At 40.2% G+C, this 22203-nt stretch overlaps 2 protein-coding genes across 2 annotated transcripts in view; one reads left to right on the top strand and one right to left on the bottom strand.

Annotated features, from left to right (window-relative positions):
• Window positions 1-11239: 11239 nt before the first annotated feature.
• ATP6V1G3 (ATPase H+ transporting V1 subunit G3) lies at window positions 11240-20925 on the bottom strand. Its single transcript, XM_030953893.1, has 3 exons — window positions 20810-20925; window positions 13455-13555; window positions 11240-11413 (listed from the first exon to the last, which is right to left on the bottom strand). The coding sequence occupies exons 1-3, from the start codon at window positions 20889-20891 to the stop codon at window positions 11240-11242; spliced, it is 357 nt and encodes a 118-aa protein (XP_030809753.1). The 5' UTR covers window positions 20892-20925.
• The window catches only part of PTPRC (protein tyrosine phosphatase receptor type C), an 86953-nt gene continuing 80014 nt past the window's right edge, over window positions 15265-22203 (top strand). The window contains exon 1 of the mRNA XM_030953891.1: window positions 15265-15318. The gene's annotated coding sequence lies outside the window, so the exon portion shown is untranslated. The remainder of the gene's footprint in view (window positions 15319-22203) is intronic.

Here is a 22203-nt window from a genome sequence, read left to right as displayed (position 1 = left end):
CTTGTGCACTTGCCTGTTCTCAGCCTGTGGTTCCCTGGGTGGGCTCAGACCCCTGTGACTCTGAACCTGTGCTGCAGCAGCATCTGCAACTTTGCCTGCAACTTCTCCTCTGAGCTCCCTGTTGTGCTGCTCCTGGGTCCCCCTTCCAGCCCAGGGGAGGCCTTGTACTCCAGAGGTGCTGGTCAGAGCAAGGGGAGGTCAGAAGAAAAGCTGGGATATTTCTGATTTTTTTTTATTTTTTACAGTCTCACAGTCAGCCATGAGACAATGTAGGTCAGTGACCGGGCAAGGCTGGGGACATTATAGGTGTAGCTGCTCTTTGTGCATCAGGGTGTCACACAGCGTGTTCCACAGCCTGTTTTATTTTTGGAGGGGTGGCGTGAGGGGAAAGTTACACCCTCTGAATTTAATTCCTGATTTATGTGTGTCAAGTTGGGTGTATGTTTTTTTCCTTCTGTTTTCCCCCCTCCTTTTAGGGGATAAATTTATACTTCTTTCTGGTCTCTATCTTGTTTGATGAATTCATGGTGCCATCTGCTGATTAGAGATGGAATTAGCACTGAATTCTGGTCGGGGATAGCATTCTGCACTACAATTCAAAATAGAATTTAATTGTGATTAAACAACATTTTTACACGTGGAAAGCACACGATACATGGACTTTCTTTTTCTCACCAGAAATGCTCAGCACCTCTAAATGCCTTGATTGTTTTGGCATGTATTCCTGTCTCTGGAGGAGCTGGAATAAGATCCGTACCTCCAAAATGTCATTCCAAAAGCACAGTGGAGGCCGAAGGATTTCTCCTTGCCCCTGTGCTCAGAGCATTTTTATACTTCTGCCCCTGATCTCCCCCTCAGATTGCTTTCAAAAAATTTGAGCTTTTTTGAAAAAGGGAAGATTATGTTTTTTTCCCTTAAAAAAAACCCAAAACAGCAGTAACAAAACCCAGCAGATCAAAATGTATGCTTTGAATTTGTTTGTGAAGCAGACAAATTATTTCCCCTTTTATTTGAAATCAGCAATATTACACAATATGATCACATGGGCAAATCTGCAACTTATAAACCTCAAACAAACAAACCACCAGTGAGTAAGGAAAAATTGATCTTGTCTTTACATAGGTTATTTCTAAGTTTCAGATTTCCAAAAGCCCTAAACCTCTTGACTGAGAAACAAATAAATAATTTGCTGGTTCTACTGATGGTACATGAACAGGGATGAGCTTTGCTCCTGCAGATCTCTTCTCTAGCTGTCTGGTGCTATTATTGTCTTTCCTGAGCTGACTGCTCCTTCTCTCCCAAGCTATCTATTTCTCCTGAAGCAGCTGGCTCTTCAGGAGTTTTATTCCTGTCCCTGGGCAAATGCACAGCATCACCAACCTAAGAGTCTGGCAGTCAACCTGGAAAACAGGGTATGGGGCTAGAGTTAGGGACACAGGACACCTCCATCCCCAGGTGGCTGTTGTCTTTTGACAGGCTCTCTATGAAGAGTGAGCAATAGAAAATGTGTGGAAATCAAGGGGAAACATGTTTAAAAAATATAAGCATTGAAAGCAGAAGAGCTGAGAGGCTTAATTGAGATACTTTTGGCTTTGCTTCTGAAGTATCTGGTTATTTTTTTGTTAGAAGAAAACACAAAATGTATTCAAAATGGCAAACATTTTCCTCATCCACTTTTAAGCACAGCCCCCTTTCTGTCCTTTTTCTGTAAGCACAGTGATTGCTCATAATAGCTTGCCCGTGTTCCTAAGGTTAATAGATAAAATAGATAAGAGATAATAGTGTTCCATGTAGCGGTGCTTTAGGGAATACTGTGAATATTGAGGTAATTGGGGAAGTCTGTAACGGGGAACGGGGGGGGTCACTGAAGAGAAGTCAAGGTAAGATTAGAAAAGCTGAGCTGCAGATCTCGGGAATACTTGATAAAGGTCAGAACTAGAGGCCACTGGATCATTTTCTCTTGAAATACAGAGTCAAATGAAAAAAGGAGAGGGTAGGACTAGAGCAGCACCCATTATTTCTGACATCTAATTATTGTATACATATTGTTATTTTAATAGGATTAGCCAGCAGTAATGGTAAAGCAGAAGTCCCTTCCCTTTATATACCTGAGAGATTAGTCAGCCTACCAGCAGTGCAGTGGCATGCTTAGAGATGGGCATAAAAGATGATGGATTGGTCAAGAAATAACTTTGATGGTTTCCTTATCTCTTTGTACAATTAGATTCAACTTTGAACAAGCTGTTAATGGCAGGTGGTGGTCAGCTAGCTACAGGTTAAGAACAGGCTTGAATTATGCTATAAATGGACAGCCAGTATTTACATGAAGAATGTTTGGAATTTGGAGGGTCATTATTTTTAATCCAGGTCAGACCTGTTAAATTAAAATCTTTCAGTAAAAACAATGCAAATGAGATTTTTTTATAATGGGCCTTTTTAATTCCACCACAGGGATAAACACATGGAATATATTTTGCTTTCTAGTAAGTGTAAGAGGGACAAGTTGGAATTACCTGTGGCTTCTCAGTTTAAAACATTCCTCAGTTATTCGGTTGTATCAAACCCCATACAAACTCTGTTGTTTAATAGGAATAATTTGTGTTTGATGAGTCCTGGGTACCAGAGCCGTGGAGCAGGACTGCAGCGAGGGTGGGACTTGGAGCTGAGGTTAGAAGGGTGAATGGTTCCTGTCTGCAGGAGCTGGTAGCACAATGTGGCAAAAGATGAATGGGGAAGTTAGAAAACAAAGAAACTGAGATGCTGTTGGGTAGTAGCTTCAAAACACAATTTGTTTTAAGGTTGCCATGCTCTTTTTGTAGGATTACTAGGAGTATAGAGAAAGAAAATGAAGCAATGTGATGCGTGTCTATGATGAATTCCTGTTAGAGAAGAAGGCATGAAGATAATTATTTGGAAAAATAATTAGAGAATATTGGAAACTGGATGCATAACTTAAGTGGAAATTAAGGTGGTTATGGTGGGAATAAATTAGGGTACACATTAGACATAAAGAAAAGCAGATTGCACTTTGTGTGAGAAGAATGTTGGCCTGATGAAAGTGATAAGCCAGGAAAGTTTTGGAGGGCCTTATATTTTTGGGTTTTTTCACTCTTCACAGTGGTACTAGTAGCTGTGCCAAAGAGACTAACCAAAAAACCATTACTACAGCATGCCTGCACTCCCTTGATGAGATACATATGCTTAATCTGAGCAGAGATCCTGTGAAAGGCAGATGAAATCTGTGTACAGAATTATGAAGAGATGACTTCAAGTTTTCAGTTATGTCAGCAGTGTGATCTTTGTAAATAAGCCTTCTCTGCCTCGTTTTATTAGAACAAATGCACAAAAAATATAGGGTACCTCAATGGTTGGTGACAGCCCCCACTGTGCGTAGGAGCTGGATATTGTACATCTAGCAATTTCCTTAGGGCAGTAGCCTGAGGCTTTAAGTCAAGAACTGGACCTCCTAGAAACCCATGCTGTTGGAGTGTGCCTCCTCTCATTTATAGGTCTGTGTTAACATTGCTCTTTCAATTCCCAGCTCTTCCATAGAGACGCTGAAGTCTGAACACCAGGAGTAGCCTGTAAGGTCAGCAAATGCCTCTGTATGTGCCACTGCTGTTCTTTTCTCCACAAACATTTGTAAGCACTGCAGTGCCAGCTCCTGGGCTGACTCCTGCCCTTGGCTGCTGCTGGTGCTCTGCATGCTCCAGTCCTACACGAGCTGCTGAAGGGAAGCAGGGCACTGAAACACAAACTCAGACAGCTCATTAGGTTACATGCACCTTCACACTGATCTTCACCTTACATGGACCTGAATTTACAAGGCAAAGGAATAGTTAAAAGACTTGGAGTCAGTTGCAGAGGAGTGAGAAAACAAAGAGACTCATTAAACTTTATGTCTGCAAGTCAACTGTAAACTGCATAGTGCCATTTTTGTTAATGCTTTGAATTTTAATTGCATGCTCTTTTAGCTAGTACACATTTAATCTTACCTTTTCCACATGGAAACAGAGAATGAATCTCAAGTCTAATTTAAAAGCTACACAAGATTTTGAGGAGTGCTGGCATCCATGTTCGTATGTAGGATACAAGTTTTTTCTCCATTTCAAGGAGAAGAAAGATATTTTCACTCTGAAGTGCATCAGGGACTTGATTTTACTATCCACAAAGCAATTAATAGTATATTAGTATATATGACTGCATTCAGTGTTTGCTGACAAGTCCACATGCTTCTGTGTACAACATATTTTCTTCTGAATACAGCATCCTTCTTAACCACCAAAGAGTATAAATGTTGGTTTTAGTGCTTGAACAAGTCACATGTCAAACAAGTGAATCATTCCTAAACACCATGCTTTACTGTGGAATTGCTGATTTTGGTGCAGATCAAAGCTGTGACAAATTTTCATGTTTCACTGAACATGGATATATCCATTTGTTCTGTTCAAGCAGACTTGGTCCAGAGAGTATTGCAGTGTGTTTCAGAATGAGTTCTCTTCATTAAAGCTATTCACATTGAAAATAATAGAGCACAATTTTAAGCTTGAGCTGATTAAAAAACTTTTCATGGAAAGTTTTCTCAGAAAGTACCAATTTTCCTGAGAGGCACTCCCACTTTGAAATTCTCTTTAGTTCTCTGGTGTACCCTGCAGCCTGTGTCATTGACAGTGGGCTATTTTGGGCAGCAGAGAGCCTGCACACAGACCTGGCACAAACTGTGACCATGCACTCATCTTTCTTGTGCCTTGTTAGGCTGGTGACCCCCTCCATCACAAGGTGTTTTTCTTACTGAATCTAGTTTCAGGTAGGAGCAATGGAATCAGCAGACGTGCTGGGACTTTGTGCAACAGCACAGAAAGTGCCCGAGACAGATGCAGAGCTCACAGATTTTCATAAAACCGTGTTGATTGCTACACTGTTGGTATCATCTGACTTAAAGAGATTCCCAGCAGCTGACAGTCAAACCTTTGGTGGTTTTCTCACAATAGTTCTACATAAACAAAAGTTTGGAAGGAATAATTTACAGGTCTAAAATCCTTTATGGTGAATATTGGCTCTGTTAGGCAGTGATTAAATGGAAACTGTTTTTTTTCAAGCACTCAGGTTTGAATTTGACACAAAAAAGTAGAAAAGTAGTTTTTTGTTTATTTTTCCAAGGTAGGTAAATACTTATGTTCAGAAAGAGAAACTGAATAATGAATATTACTTTAGCTTCTTGAATACAAAGGATACATATGGGACATATATATTTGCTCATATATATAAATGTATCAGTCAAAATTGTAGAAGTTAGTAGGAATTGGAAATAGGTGTACTTATGGAAGTGGGTGAGGATTCTCCAGACTCTTTACCTTGGAGTAAATTATTATCTCAATGTCACTTTTGTGGGTGACTCCAAAGGATGTGGAAGAAAAATGGTTTAAAAACAGGAGAAAAGTGCTGAATGCTAATTTTCTTACTCCAGAGCTGAATGGAAAAGGCATTAGGGAAAATACTCTGAATGGATTTGGCAGCCTGTGCCATAAGAAACATTACCCACAGCACATGCAGACAGAGGAGTTAAGTGTTAAGAGGAAACAATACTTTGGTTTTTTCCTTGAAACTCATCTTAGTAGATATGTTGTTAAGAAGTGTAAATCTGTTATAAGACACAATTATTTCATTTATTAAATATTTTTTGCTGCTGCTAACAGCTGGGAAACCATGTGTAAGAGGTAAAAGATATCCTCCTGATGCTTGGGGAGCCAGGTGGTTGGAAAGTCTGTGTGTTCATGGGCTGGTAGAAACAGCAGTGTTGGTGTGAGGTGCAGGGCAGCCACCCTTGGAGAAGAGACGTGGATCAGAATTCATGACAGGAGCAATTCTGAGCACCCACATGCCCTGGCATTCTCTCCTTGCTGCTACATCTCACTTCTGCACTTGGAGCTGCCTCCACACTTCACCTTTATTCCATTTAAAACACAGGTATGAGTCATCCCACTGCCAGCAATGGGATTGCTCATTTCCCGTGAGTAAGTCTGCATGGAAACAACACTGACACAAAATGCTGGATTTATTTGCCAAAGACACACATGGTTAGATTACATTTGTGTTAGATATCTGTTTTTATCTACTCGTCTCTTTTCTACCATAAATCAGTGCCACAGGATTGTTAAATAAATATTTACATGAAATACATAGAGAAGGTTATACAAATTAGGTTATATTGACATTGATGATCTGTTTTATATGAATATTTATGCTCTTTGGTTTGTTACAGGTGAATTATAAATACTGTGTTTCTTAAAGCAAGGTTTATTTAATAGCAAGCTTTGAGGTAATTTTCCTGGCATATTTTGTGGAAAGCTTGTTTTTGGAGCACAGCTCTACTCAAAAATCTTGTATTTCCAAAAGTGATATGGAAATTTGGTAGCATATTGGAGTCTGATGTCCCTGGAAATCAATCAGATCTGGGGCCAGAGGAACTTCCAGGAATCACCCAGGGTCAGGTAGTTCAGTTGTAGCATATCTTTCATAAAAGGAATGAGAAATCTCAGTAAGTTAATAAGCTTGCAAGTCATCAGATTTTCCACATGCAGTCATGTAGTGCAAATGCAATAGGGTGTATTGATAGTACTCCAATGTAACATTTTCCAAGTGTTTTGTAGTAATACTGGTTGGGTCATGTACTTCTAACAAGCATTAATGTTCCTTGGGGAAGACTCAGAGTATAAGAGCCTTATAGTACCATAAAATGTGGAATAATCAAATCTGTGAAGGACAGGCCACAGTGAAGCTGACAGGAATACATGATGCTTGTGTATTGTGGAACAGACATTCCCTCTATTTCAATGAGGAGCTGGAGGAAATTATTTTGAAGAATATGCATGGTATACATGAAGCAGAATGTAATTTTACATAATGCTCAAATTTCCTACTTAATCAACATGTGGCCATGGGGGCCTTCCAGAATAGAAAAGACCTGGAATTGCTGCTGTTACCCCAAAATCTTTGCCCCGTGTCCTTTGCTCCCCTTCTGTTTATTTTCAATAGCACCTGGCTCTGCACTGGGTTGTTGGACAGTCAGGGTCATGTTCTTTGCCCCAGAGTTTGGAAAAGGCGATGATGAGGTACCACATGGGTACCATTCCCATGAGTTAGTCTTTTGGTGAGGACATCCTAGAGTGTGAGCCTGACTTGTGGCTGAGGCTGAAGAAGAATTGTGTCTCAACAACATTTGATTAGTCTGTATGCTGTTATTTTGAGAAAAAACTAAATCCTTAGTTGAAAGATGCACCCAGTTAAGAGAAGTTCCAGGTGAACATAATGTATTTCCGTTGATGGACCACAGGGGTAGGGTTGATTCTTCCTTTTGTAAGAACTGTTACTGTTCACATGTCTTTAATTGATGGCAGTATTACCTGCCTGTCAGTATAGCTAACAGCCAGTGCTGCTGCAAATGATGGAAGGTATAGCTTAATAGCCTAACAAGGTCTTTAAATTTCAGCCCCAGACTCAGTCTGATGTCTGACCCTGCCCAAATTTGTACCCAAAGTTTGACCCTGTCCCCTGCTGCAGGGATGCCCAATATATCCTTACACATAGACATCTTTCCTGCTTTGTCTGCAGTTAAGAATGCTTCTGGGCAAGGCTGTGTGTGAAAGTATGGATCTGCAGGTTCACATCTCCCATGACTGTATGTCATGGCAGTCTGTTGTCACCTGCCCTGTGGTGGTTCCTGAGCTCTGAAACAGCAGAGCATCCTGTCCCAACTTAGAGGGAAACATTGCTCACAGCCCTGGAGCTACAAAATCTTAAGTCAGGGACTGAAATATTTTGTTCTGTTAAAACTTCACACACACACACTTATACCCTACATATGATGATTTACAAGAACAACTTATGTTTTACAGATTGCATGAACTTCCAAGTATATTTTAATATGGAAAAATTTCAGTTAATATCATAATCCATGTAATGGATTAACATCTGGTTCTGATTTCCCAAACCTCGGCTTCCAAACTCTTCAGAAATTAATGGGAAAGTCAGTAGACAACTTCAGCACAGAGTGTAGTATTAACTCTTCATGTCTGTTTCATTTTACTTTATTTAGACTTGAAAGATATTCTGTCTTACTGGCATGAGTTCAGAGATCTGCCCTCATCACCCATGAATAGGAACCACATCACTACATCCTCATATATTATAACTCAAAGGAGAATTTTGAGGGAGAACAGCCAGAGAAATTCAGCCCAATCCATGTCATGAGTTGTATAAAACAGTTCTTGTACTTTCCACTGGTATGACCCGTTGTTGTTATTTATGACCTAGTTGTTAATTGAGATACTTGAATCAGCAGATTTAGAATTTATTGATTAATACAGGTCTTCATTTCCAGACAGAACGAGCCTTTTTAACCCCTGTCCTGTAAGCCAGTGAAGAATTGGACCAATCTAGGAAACTCAGGTTTGTTGTTTCAGTCCTAATATGTCACACTGTGGGAGTTTTGCAGTTGATTTCAGTGGTGATTATAAAACAAAAAAGGGAGGTTTATGTAAGTGCTATCTGTGTGTGGCTTTCTGTGTCTTAAAATCTGTTTTTGTTGTGACGTGTAGGATAGTGCCATTTTATTTGGCAACTGCATTGGTGCGTCCTAGGTAATACAGTGTCAGGGCACTGTGAGGACTGTGGGGGCTCCTGGGGGTCTGGGAATATCCCCAAGAGATGAAAGGGCATTTGTAATCATCCCTGAGAGGTGACTGCTAATTCAGAGTAACCATTTTTACCTTTCTATTATGCATTAAAAAAAAAAAGAAAGAAATTATTTGTCCTTTTTTTCCTTTTGCATGGAAAAATTATTTGCCATTATCATGAGTATGTAACGGTCACATACAAGGTATTTTGTGCCCTTAAAAACTCAGCATGTGCTTTCTTGGCACCCCAATATTCCCTTACTGCAGCTGGTAATTTACGCTCTTCATTGAATATAATCTTGCCAAATTATATGAAGTCTAGTTTGACCCTTACCTCTGTACATCTAAAAGTGATGGTATGACCAATCTTTTTTTATGGCCAGAAGTAGGACTGAATGTAGAGGAGAGTAAATGCTCTCAGATTTGTATCTCGAGATCAAAGACCTAATCTTATCAAATTAATCATAATCATGTTCAAAAAAGTTTCATAACCTAAGTGTGTACCTCAGGTATGCAGGTGATAACAAGAATACAGGCAGGTCATGGCTGTGACTGCAGGAAAGAGGATATTTAAATAAGAGATGTGTCCCTGGCCATTAGGATCAGAAGGGTACAGACAGCCTTGAAGGCTTTGCAAGAGGAGCACTTGGTGAGAGAAGACAGATTTTGGCAAGAATGAGGGAGAGAGGGATTGTCATCAAAAGAAGCAAGGTAACAAGGAAGACAAACCTTTATTTCATGTAACTTGGGTTGCTGCTCTCACCATAGTGGGGTGGGGGTGTTTTATCCCATGCAGCTGCCAATGGGAGCCCCATTGCTTCAGTTCTGCAGCTGAACCTGCAACATTTCTGTATGTTTAGAAGTGATAGCTGGAGGCAAGGGTGCTGACGTAGCCCAGAGGGAACGGAGCAGTCTGAGCACTGCAGTGAGACCCTGTGAGGTGTTAGTGTCCACCTTGGGGACTCTTTAGGCTCACAGATCTGTGTTTCACAGCTGAGCACTGCACTGGGGCTGTAGGTATGTGCCCCGGGGCTGTGAGACAGCCCTGAATGTCCCCAGGTGTGCAGGAAGGTGCCTGCATTGGGTCCTGCACATGGGCTGGCACTGGAGTGCCTTCATCCTCTCAGTAAATCAAAACCTATCACACAGTGATTCAAAGCCCTCCTAAATAAATGAGCCATTCAGCTGGTATCAATAGGATTTCTAGTTTCTTTCCCATTCCTCAGCATCCTTGGGTCCCCAGAGAATATAATCAAGCACAGGAGACTGTAACAATCAGGGCTTGGAGATTATGTGGTATCCAGGCACAGCCTTGAGGACTCGTGTTTGCTGACATTAGGTTGACTACAGCTTTACGGTCATTTTACACATGACAGCATGTCAACTGTGTAAACCTTGCTGGAACAGGAGATTGCCTATGACTAGCTGCTGTGAAATGGAAATGATTTGTCTGTCTCTGTGTGGACTGAAAATCATGGCTACTGTTTGCTAGTCATTGCCATTTCTCAAGCTTCTAATTTGGTGTAATTTTGTAGTGGAGACAAGGCATTAAAGGAGTTCACAGTGCAGGTGTGTGTCAGACCCCCACTTTATCAGTGCCTCCCATCAGCCTCCCATCAGACTGAATGGGCTTCACCTTGAGAGCACAGATCATATTGTATTTTCACAACTTCAGTAGAATTTATTCCAAGGGAAATCTGTGCTCCTGCACAGAGAAGTATTACCCAGGGTCACTTAGGGTAACAGAAATGAGGTGTAGCTGATGTGATTTCTGGTGGCCAACCTGTGGATTCAGGATTTAGCATAACTGGTGTAGAGTTTGAGCCCTTGGGTTCCTATGCTTTCAGGGTAACTGTATGGAATTAATACATGTGCTAGCCTGCCCCTTGCACCATAGCAATTTTGTAAATAATGATTATGCCTGTTCTCATTTTTCAGACTTAACAAAGCTATATAAAGTTTGTGGTGTAGTTAAATTTTAGTATAATAATTTAAGTATGGATTTAAGCAGAGTTTTGTACAAGTTAACTACATTTTGCTTTAAGCTAGCATAGAAAAATTGAAAATGCTTTGACCTATTATTTTTGACCAAAATCAAATGTTCCTGTACGGTCCATAACCTGACCACTCCATGTGTCACAAAAAACCAGAAATGTTCCATTTTTGTTTCTTGTGATATTCTATTTCATGTGACTTGAAGTGCAGTAAAGATTAGGATAAACAGACTTTATGCAACATAATATCCAAGTACAGAACATTTTATAAGACAAAAGGAACAAAGACTCCCACTGAAAACCTGCTGGTGTCAAATAATCATTTATTTTGCTGTTGTTGACTTGTCCCTGCCTAAATGACAGGGGCTTAGCCACAGGAAACAATATTCCAACAAATGCTTGTGAAACCCTGTATAATTCCTGTCACATCAAAAGCCTGTGTGAAATTGTGTGCTTTTGGCTTCAGTGCTCTTTTTTTCTCACACATACAGAAACAATACATGAGGAAGTATTTATGCTTATCAAGAAAGAAGGCTACTTTGCTTTGCAAACACAGCACATCAATGAATCTTAAACTGCAGGTCTGAAGTTTGGGTGAATTTCAGGGCTGATGTCAAATATTGTGCTCAAGAGCTTTTTCATCATGCTCTCCATGTTCCTGTGGTAGCTGCTTGTGAGGTTTCGGATGGCTTCTGTTGTTTGCTCTTCTATTTTGGCAGAGAGGTTACCTTGGGAGCCCATTACCTGAAAAGCAGAAGACCTCTGAGCAAAATGAGAGGTTATATATAACCATGTTTATTGTACTTTTCTTCATCATGTAGCACAAGCATAACACAAACACATCATAGTGCTTCTGAACAGTGAGGGTTTGATCTGGGTTCAACTGCAGGCATAAAAACAGGATTAAAGGCAACTTTCATGTGCTCATTAGCAATGGGAATCTCCCTATGTAATGAAAGTTTCCCAGCTTGCTGTGGGAAAAACATTGTGCATGTTTTGTCTTTTATATGGCTCATTTTAATTTGTTTTCTATTTTAATGACTAGGCAACTAAGTTCTATCACTGTGTGCCTTCGTTTGGCCTCACTGAGAGTGCCTGTGAGTGCAGCTAAGGACCAAACATGGAAAAGCCTTCCTGAAAATGCATAATTACAGTTTCAGAGTACTTGAAATGTCTTCAGCAGTTAGTGATGTATAACCCTCAACAGGCCTCAGACAAGGTCTTAATGTTACATTTTCTTATCTGGCGAAATACCAGACAGCTTCTGGCACAGTTAATATCAGGACATTCGCTTAGAATTTAATTGACTCTGGACTCACTGAACATTTTAGCAAGGTTATGTTATAAACAGATGCACACGTTCCAAATCTGTGACTTTGCTCCCTCCTCCCCCACTGCCCCAACATCCCTTGAATTCTTCCCTTATGGAAAAGTCCTTCAGATACCAGCAGAGAAACTGATTTCCAGCTAAAGAATTCCATGTGGAGAGAAGAAGACATTTCTGCATGCTGGCAGAGTAAGAAAGGAATAAGTAACATATTGTTCTTGTTTCTGCCACGGTTCTCTGGGGTGGACTAGCAGGTGGAGCTAACCTGTGGTATATTAGTGGGGTACCTAGAGCACAACCAGAAACAAGGGAGGGGTCATTAACTCTGTTTTCCATGTGGTTTCAGCCCAACTTAGCCCTTAAAAGAAAGAAAAGGATCTTTTGCACAGGCCACCTTCCCTGTTCTGTCTATCAGTACCTGGCAACGTAGTAAGACATTTGTCCATAATCCACATGTAAACCATTTTTCAGTTTGGAACAAATGTAGGTTGTAGACATAATAATAAGTATTGGGAAAGGATTATAGTTTTCTATAATAACTATTTTTAGCTGACATTTTATTATAACTTTTAGACATGTTGCGAGGGTTGTGTGTGGGAAAGGTTGTACAGCCTAGACCAGATTTATGGAACTGAATTTTTCCACTGGGGAAAGTAACTTTCTAGAGATCCCAGATGGTTGCATGTTATCCAGCCACTAAATACTTTTGAAAAGTCTCAAGAAAAGTATTATAATTTTAAGAAGAACCTCTGCAGACCCACTTTCTCGGCTCACGCTAATGTTGTCATTTGAGATAGTAAACTTTTACACTTCTATGTGTTTTTCCTCTCTTCTTCAGCTTCTGAATTTGGGGACATTTTTCTCTCAGAATGCAGGCAATGCTCTGCTTAGTTTATGATTTTTGCTGACCTTGAAGGTTTTTCCCTTTTTTTTTCCCATACATGTTTTATGCTAGTGTCATTTCAAAGCTGCTAAAATATTACATTGGCTCAGAAGCCACAAGAAAATTCAGAACTAGGCTGCACATCTCTAGAGTTAGGTGACCTCAATGAGTGAAAAAGCAAAACTGTTTGATATCCAGGCAAAAATTTTTGCATGTTTTGAAAAAAGATCTTGCGTATTGTCATTCTATCCTCAATATTTATTTTTCTGTTGTTGTTCTTAATTATGGATGGATATAAAGCCTCTCATAGTATGAGAAAATTTGCATAAACATGAATCAAATATGGAATCTGGACCATTTTAGTGGTGAATGTCCACAATTTCTTCTACAAATGCATTGAAAGCCTGTGAAAAAGTCCAAATGAAGCATATAGACACTGTAGATGACACCCTTGTGTTTGATCAGTATGACCCCACTGGTTTGCAGGAGTCTCCAGGCAATACTCTTGGAAGAAATTTGGTTTACTATTGAACAGTTTGGTAAGACAAAAGAATACACACAGGTTTCTTACTTACGTTTGTTTCCTTGTTTCTAAATTCCTTCTCCCTCTGTAGTCTGTAGTGGTCTATCTCAGCTGTGGCTTCTTCCTTAGCCTGCTTCAGCCTTTTACCCTTTCCTAGAGGGGCAAGAAAGAGGCATTTATTTCATACCTTCCCCGTATCCCCAACGATGAATCTCTCCAAACCAGAGATATTTTAGCTGCCATAGTAGAACACTGACTTAGCTGAAAGTCTTGTCCATTGGATTTATTTGCACAAGAATGGTCAAAAGAGACAAAGTGATTTATTTAGAATACTTTTTGACTGCTAGCCAGTCATGCAAGTACCCTTCTTCTGAGACTAACTTCTTGTGCAGAAGCACACATCAAGTGAAGAGCTTCTTGGTTTGCTGACAACAGAAGTCCTTCTGCAAGTAGACATCTTCCTGCAACACAAATGCATTTTTTTCTAATCACAGCTTGGTGTTTAAATAAATATCTATCTTTTCTTCATCAGCAATAGTAGCAGCCAGATAACAGATTTTAGTTGTCACGGATGGGAAAAGACGTTATTCTGTAAGATTTCCTGTATTGATTGGTTGCCAGAATCCCTTCATCCCACACCAACTGGATTCTGCTTAGAGCTGGCAGATATCCAAAACAATGCAAGATGTCTTAACCACTACCAAACTGAGTTGCAACTTTCAAGCTTTGTCCTTTCTTCCTCTACCCTCTTCTACTAACCTTTGTAAATGCAGAGGTGGGTGACTAAGAGAAGGAGGTCAATTCTTTGCCAGTGCACAGAAACCATGAAAGGGATTAAATTTTTTTTTCTTTTCATTTTAAACAAGGTGGTGATCTGTAAGGTGACATTTCAGGGTGTAGTGAAAACTAGAGTCTTCCTTCTCACCGGGCTTGCTTGCATACCTAATTTTGTTTGCTGTGAATAGTTTGTTTTAGGTAAAACACTATGGGCTTGTCAAATCAAGAGCATGTAAGTCATTGCAGGACTGGACATAAGGTCCTTCCTGGATCTAGTAGGGTTGTCATGTAAAGAACAAGAGTAAATGGTTTGATGGAAATGTCATGTTTAAGGTTCTACATGAAGGAGCTGGCAAGCTTGTCATAAAACTCCTCTGGGCTTCTCTGTCATTTTTAAAGTCAGTAAAGTTGCATGGAGCTCCTCAGGATTCTGCTACACTACCTTGTGAGGAAACAGTAATTTTCTAAGTGTACACCTCTTGCATGGAATGTTGGTATGCTATACTTGATACCTGGGCTGGTGCTGATTTTTGGGGTCTCTTTCTGCTGTACAGCTAGAATTTTAGGAGCAGGGGGAATAAGGTTGCTCCCTTAACCGGAGAAATATCTTCAGTGGCTGAAAAACTGCTTAGTTGCTTAAATTAGGATATCACTAGAATGTGAGAGTGGTGGCCTAGGCAGTTGAAAGAGCCATCTTGATCTCTTGTGGCACACTAATTTATTTAGTTTTGGCAACAACCTATTTAACACCACTGAGCAATAAGTACCCCCCACCTTTTTTTTTGTTTTAAGCTCTTAATTCAAGCACAGAAGACAAAAGATACCTTTCCTCCTTTCCTGAAATCCTAGGAAACATTCTCTGTCTAGACTAGGAAGATGAACATAAATATTTCTCATTTTCTTTCTCCAGGCTGTTACACTGGTTTGGTTACATGTGAGCTGGGCTTCTCAAGCCTTATCAGGTGTGTCATATAGCAACTTGCTCCCACTGAGCATGGCATAATGAGGAAGCTGAAGCTTGGGAGGAAGACTGTTTTAATACATCTGAGATTCAGCGAAAGCCTGGGTAAAATACCTGATTCACCAGGAAATTACTTCTCCAGCTAATTGCTCCTTTCAAAATAATTATCTGCAGATGGGTGAGTAGAAGCAGAGAGATGCACAACATGGGAGTTACCTTTTAAGTCTTGATTCCTGGACTGTTGGCTTATTGTGGAACCTTGGGGGTGGCATGTACACAGGCTTTCTACAGGAAAGAGCAGCCTGCTGAGGAGCCAGATAGCTTTATTGACTCCCAGTCCATCAGTGCAGGGCTCTCATGTGGGGGAAATTATATTTCTCAGAGTCCTTCTCCCATTGAGCCACTGTACTTATGTATAAAGAGGTTGTTTTCAACCTAGTGGGTACTTTTCCACCATTTGTATTTCTTTGAAAAAGGCTGATTTACCCCAGCTTCTGCCACTCACTGTATGAAGTGTTGGGACCAGGATGAGTGAACAGACAGATCTGTGTAAGAGCCTGACATAAGTCTGGACTACAAAATTTGGAACCAGGTTCAAGTCTGTATTTTGAAGTTTCCCTTATTCTCCTCTACAAATTTGGAGCTGATCAGCCTTTTGTAGAGTTTCCACTCTGTAGGAGTTGAGCTGGGGGGTGATTCTCTGGAGCTGGCAGTCAGGGGGACTACGATGAAGCTTTGCCAATTTCACCAGCTGAGGAACTGGATATCTATAGCAAATTAAATTATTTCAGAATCAGTGGGATTTTAATTTCAAATTCCATCTGGGGGGCCATCTGTAGTAAATATGTTGCATATTTGGCCACCAGATAGATAAATATATCCATTTAAAATGCAGAAAATGGAGAGAGATTAAAACGAGTTCAGTTGCCTCTGACAATGTAGACAGTGAACCAAAGAGTATATATATACATACGTGTCAGCTCTTGACAGTGCTCTGGAGTAGGCACAATACATAGGGTGTCACTGGAGGGTGGCAGCCATTTCATTTTCCATGATGCCTTTAGGATTGGCACAGCAGGAACCTGCTGCTTCCTATTTAATTAAGTGGAAAAGCTGTGAGTAAATTACTGCTAGTCCAACAACGTTGTGGACAGAATCGGCAACTGCCAACATATGCGATGGTGCATATGCTGCACCTGATTAAGTTAAGCAGAAACTAGAGCTTAACCTGCTGTTCCACTAGGGACAAACCAAAATTAATTAATCAGTCTGTTGTTAACCACTTGTCTGCTACTGTAGCTGTGCAGTACAGGACTCCCTTTTCAAAGCCTTACTGATCTGCCAGGCTGGCTTTCTGCAGAGCACAGCCAAGCTGACATCAACCCTTACACACTGAAGGGTGGTGGAGCACTGAAATTCAGCCAAAATCATGGAAAAAGAGGGCAAGAAGTGCTGGAGGATGGGCAAACCAGCCTGGCACTATGACATTTCCTCAGGATCACAGAGGTGAGGTACAGAAAGCCCCAAATTTGAAGAGATTTTTGCCACAAAGGTCATGCTGTGGGGGCCAGGATTGCTGCTCTGTCCCTCCTTCCATCCTTGAAGATGGGGAGCAGCAAAGCAGCTGTGCTGTGCCTGGTTGCCTTGTCCACAGCCTATAAAATTTTAGGCATGGTATTAAATTGGCCAAATTTTAAAAAACTTGCTGTGACCAGTCAGCACTGTATTGGATTTTCTTGCTTAACATGGCAAGGTGTAATTAGCATAGAGAAAGGCTGTATTCTTCTTTCTAGGTATTTGTGTGATGTTCATTAAACACTTTGCTCTGGTTAGATCCACAAGAACTGGTGTCTTCTAGGTTGTTGGAGTTTTTTAGATCTTGTAAGAAAGACAGTAGGAGGCAAAAATGTTGCATTCTAATTTGTTCAAACACTAAGTTATCTTACTTTCCAAAAACTTCAATGCTAAAATTGGAGTTTTGTTTTCAAACATATCATCTAGGCTCCTAGCTGAATTTCTGCATAGAAATCAAGTCATTTGAAGAAGCTGCCAAAAATTAACCATATTTTCTTAAAATAGAACCATTTCAGTTGTCTTTGCTAAATTGTCTGGAAAATGGGATTTGGAGATGTGCATTGTGAGAAAACGATTTTGTACTTTTAATAAAATAGAATAGAGGCAGCTGAGCATTATGTATAGCTTTCTCAGTAGATAAAATATGTCTTGGATATTGTCCAAGAGAGTGCCATGGATATAATTCTGTTTACAATATCTTATTTTGATTAACATTTGGTTTTAATTTGATTTTCTATAATCTTTCATCTGAGTTTTCTTTTTATTAGGCATGAGAAATTCAAGGGAATATATAAATATCTATAGGAGAACGAGTTTTGCTAAGCCCAGTGTTCATGACACATTTGTTTCCCTTGTTTTACCCAAAAGGATTTTCAGGAATTGATGTCTTGGCACTGACAATGCTCAGTTATTTCTGGGATCCAAATTGTGCTTAAAGTAAAAATGATACATAAAGCAGAACCATGTTCAAATGGTCAAAGGATTGCAGACTGGTTTGGCTTGTGTTTAATCAATCTAATAATTTCAGCCTTGCATGTGTTCATTGAATTAATTATTTAAAATATTAATAATTTTTCATGTATAAATGTTATCAGCTAATGATATCATGCCAGGAAAAAGGGTATTGAGCAAGGAGTAAGAAAAAGCATGTGTAGAGGAGCTTTAGCATTATATTTTTGTTTTGTTTTGTGTGTATCAATATAATTTTATTTGCTAATCTTTTCAGTTACTTCAAGTGGCTTTTGCATTACTAACAACTGCACATATGTCAGCAAAACCTAGGCCCATTAACTGTTTATATACAATATTATGTGTGTTCACACTACATTTGGATTGGGTATGTGAGTATCAACAGTAAACACGGAAGGCTTTGCATCAGGGTAGTTTTGCTAGTCCCATTTCCTTGCGAGTGCCTGTTCCTGGTGTGTCCCAGGCAGAAGCTGCCAGCTGCTGTCCCAGTGCCAGCACAGCAGCCAGACCCATGGTGCAGTGCTGTTGTGCAATGCCTGCTTGGGGTGACAGAGGAGGTCACAGGGCTGGGAGGGCTCAGTGCTTCCCCTGGCAGCCCAGAGCTGCAGAGCAGGCCCTGAGCAGCAGCTGCTGGTCCCAGCTGGAGCCAGGTGGATCTGAGCTGCCCACTCTGGGGTGAGGCAGCACCTCCCTCCTTGTTCCACCCAGCTGTGTGTGCACAGGTCAGCCAACTGCACTGCACAGATCTGTTGCATTTCACGTGCTGCCTTTCAGCTTAGCTTTTATGCTCAAACTCTGCAATCCTTTGTTTTGATCTAAATGCAGAATCAATGTGGGGAAGAGACTGCTGAAGTAACCCCAACTTAGAATAGCCAAACTTGCCTCTAAAAGAATTCCTTCTGCCCTTGTCCCACAGTATTTACCTTATGCTGGCATAGTTATCTAAGGTGGTGTAGTGACAGTGCTATGAAAAATACTTAAATTAGGAACAACACGGGCATTTTAATTTTGCTTTTTAGCTTCTCTGAAAACTACTTGTACTGTTGAATGTCATGGTTGTCTAGGTAGAATTATACTGGTAGATTACCTACAATGCTTGGTTTAGAACAAAATCCAGGGTGGATTTATTTAAACTGTTTGCCCTTGATGTGCTAATTTTGGAAATTCTTGAGGTTTTTCATGGAATCACACTGAAGTGCTGAGGCTGGAAGGAGTCTATAGGATACACTCCCTGATGGAAGCAAGGGTAGCTTGACTGGGACCATATCCAGTGGGTTTTGAATGTCTCTGAGAATGGAGGTTCCCCAGCTCTGGGCAGCCTGTTGCTCCCTCACAGTCACTGGGTTGTTTTCTTATGTTTAAATTTGTGTATTCAAATGTTAATTTTGCTTAATAATTTTTATAAATGCAAAAAATTGTGATCTTAAAAGTAATAGAAAAGAAAGCCATAGTGATTATATATTTTTACTCTGAATAATTTTACTGATAGCAAAATTCTTAATAGCTGTTTTTCTGTAGCTGGTTAATAACTCCTACTGGTGTGTTAGTGTTGAGGTAAACACTGGTAGTGGTTTAATTCAAGTTTCTGACTCAGAGGGGTCTGAAGATACTTTATCTGTAAGAAATCCTGTTCTTATCACAAGCACTCCAAGTGAGGCTGAGGTGGTGACAAGGGAGTGTGTCTTTTGCAGAGCAGAGTAAAAGCATCCATAACTGTCTGGATTCTGCAAGACATTCATCTTTGGTCATCAATTTTATGTTATAATTACTCTTTTCATTTTTGGAGTTCCTTAATTTATGAAGCTCCCTTTTTAACTGACTGTTATAGAAAAAGCTAAAGTGACTCTTCTGGTTTTAAAAACAAACACAAATGAAATTAAAGCAACAAAAAAAACCCGCCAAACCCAAAAGTAATCCACTTCAAGCTAAGGCCTGATTCTGCAGTCTGTGTTCAGGCCAAACTCCTTCTCTTCCCACTGAGGCTGTGCCTTTCCAGGTAGTGTGCTCTCTTCCTTTGAGGGGCAGTGTGTTTCCTTTGCCCTCCATGAGAAGGGAAAAACCATCCCTCCCAGAGCTCCTAGTTTGGCTGTGTAAGAGGTCAAAACACTACTTAACTGTCCCTTGCCTTCAGGTTTCTGCCTGAGAGTACTGTTTTATGAAGGTGGGAGGATTTGCTTTAATCTCTACTGTGTCTGCAAGGCGCAGTCTGTGCCTGGGTACTTAGGGAGGGGACTTGCCTTTCTATTTATTTTTGTGTGCTGCTGTACTAATTGATACATCACACTAAAGATTAATGAGCATGCAACAATGCTGATTCATATGGAGAAGGGATATGGAAACTACACAAATTTATTCTGTTTAGCTTCCATTCCTCCCTGGAAAACAATATTCCTTTAATTGTACTCTTGCTCCACATGACATCATTGTCATCCATTTTCTTTGCATGCTGCTGCTGGTTTCTGAAGCAAGATCACGCCAAAAAACAGTATTAATGTTTCAGTGCTAGTGCAGGTCAATGACTCATGTGGTTGTACCTGCACTCAGGAGAATAACTGCTTGTACCATGTAATAAAACTTCTGTGAATGCTCTATTACAGTACTGAGAGTGCTCATGGTTTTACTGTGACTTTGATTACTATCAGGGTGCTGAAGTCTCCCCTTAGTTTTCATAAAATTTTTGAAGCCCAGCTTCAATTAGGAGACAAGTTACTGGATTTTGCAAGTAAAGAGGAAGACTAAAAAATCTTAGCAAAACCTATTAAGAAAAGTAAGAGTTTGGAGTCTAGTACTTCAGAGCTGGCAGCCAAAGGCATGTAAGATTTTAATTTAAATAGCAAGGCAGTAATGGCATTAACAACATTGAGATAAAGGAAGAACAAATGCAGCTGACAGGATGAATATAACAAAGAAAACATTTTTAATGTAATAAGGCACATGTGCACGTAGACACAAGCACAGGGGATTTTAAGCAAACTCTGAATGTTCAGCTTTGAGTAAGTGCCTGGCTGCAGTCAAGGCACAGCACTAGTGCATGTATTCAGATGAAATAATCTTTTTCTGTGAGCTACTGTAATTCTGAAGGGCTTGCACTTGAGAAGTACAGTAAAACCAGGCCAACTACTTACTTTTTTTGGCTTCCTCCAGTTTGTCCTTGGCACGTTTTTCTGCCTGCAAAAGCTGCTGGATTCCCTGAGACTGGCTGGTCATGCTGCTTGCTGGGGCTGGTGAACTTCTGTGGAGACTGGAGCTCAGAGGGAGTTTTATACAGCTGCCAGGCTCTTCCTTGTGTTTTTTGTTCTGTGTGTTATTGCAACAAGCTTCCAGATTGCACCAACCCAGCTGGCTGTGCCTGGATTGCTGCTGGGCACACAGGCCTGGGAGGGCAGTCAGAAAAACACAGCAGTGAGGCTGAAGGGAATGTCCTCCTCAGGGTCACAGAGAACTTGAAGACTCTGATTAACACATTGGGGCAAAAAAAAAGAGCACTTCAGATAGTTTGTATTTTAATGGGGATTCTTTTTTTTCTTTTTTAGGCTCTTATTTCTGAAGAAGAATACAGTTAATCTTGTCTAGGAACTGAGGGAAAAAATATTTTCTTGGCATTTCCTCTAAATAAAACTTCCCCTCAAAGTGAAGAATCAAGCTCAGTTAACAATTAATTTTGGTTGAACACCAAGAACTGCTTGTACGCTTCTGTTTAATGTTACTTCTTAACACTACTTATTAGGGTGTTCACTTAAAAAAATACAAGAGGAATGAATTCATTGGGGACTAAAGTTTAAAAAGCATTTAGTGATTGAGCTATGCTCTGCCTTGTAATCTACCATGATGGAGGTGAGTGGGGACAAGATGGACTGAGAAACTCTGGGATTAGCTCTAAGATCCAGACTGTTGCAAGGTATGAATGCTGTGCTAGGTTTTACTTTCAAGTCACAACAGTCAAATGAATGCCTGTGCGTGGCTGTAAATGCACATCCCATTCCCTACAGGAGGAGTGGTTTGTGAGCTACTGCAGGAATAAGCAGCATGTTCATCTTCTGAATCCTCATTAAAAAACCCAAAAAATCCCCCGTTACATGTACGTCAGCCATTGCATAGGAGAGGGACATGTCATGTTGCATAATTAACATAGACTTATTTTTTGTGCAAAAATACCTCACAGCATGAGTAAAGTATATTTATTACAGGTTCTTGATAGAGCTCTACCAGGACTGGAGATCACCAAAACTTTTTCATGCTGCAATTTTGTACACATAGTTATATATTTATACATGTGATATGATTTCTGCACATATTATACATAAAATACTTTTATATAAAAATAATTTGGTACTCTGTTAATGGCTCTTATTCTAGGGCCTTTTGTTTTCTGGGGCTTCCCAGGACAGCTGTGTCATGCTGCTACTTTGCTGTGCTGGGCTGTTACTTGATCCTGATGAGGAAATGTGTACTACATGAAGTAGTCTATGAAGTAGGCTATGAAGTCTTTTTTTTCCCTGCCAAATAGCTGTAGGTTTGA

Source organism: Camarhynchus parvulus, chromosome 8 (genome assembly GCF_901933205.1).
Source record: "Camarhynchus parvulus chromosome 8, STF_HiC, whole genome shotgun sequence".
NCBI classification, from domain to species: Eukaryota; Metazoa; Chordata; class Aves; order Passeriformes; family Thraupidae; genus Camarhynchus; species Camarhynchus parvulus.
The sequence above is the reverse complement of the archived record's forward strand: the minus strand, read 5'-3'. Positions and strand labels throughout refer to the sequence as shown.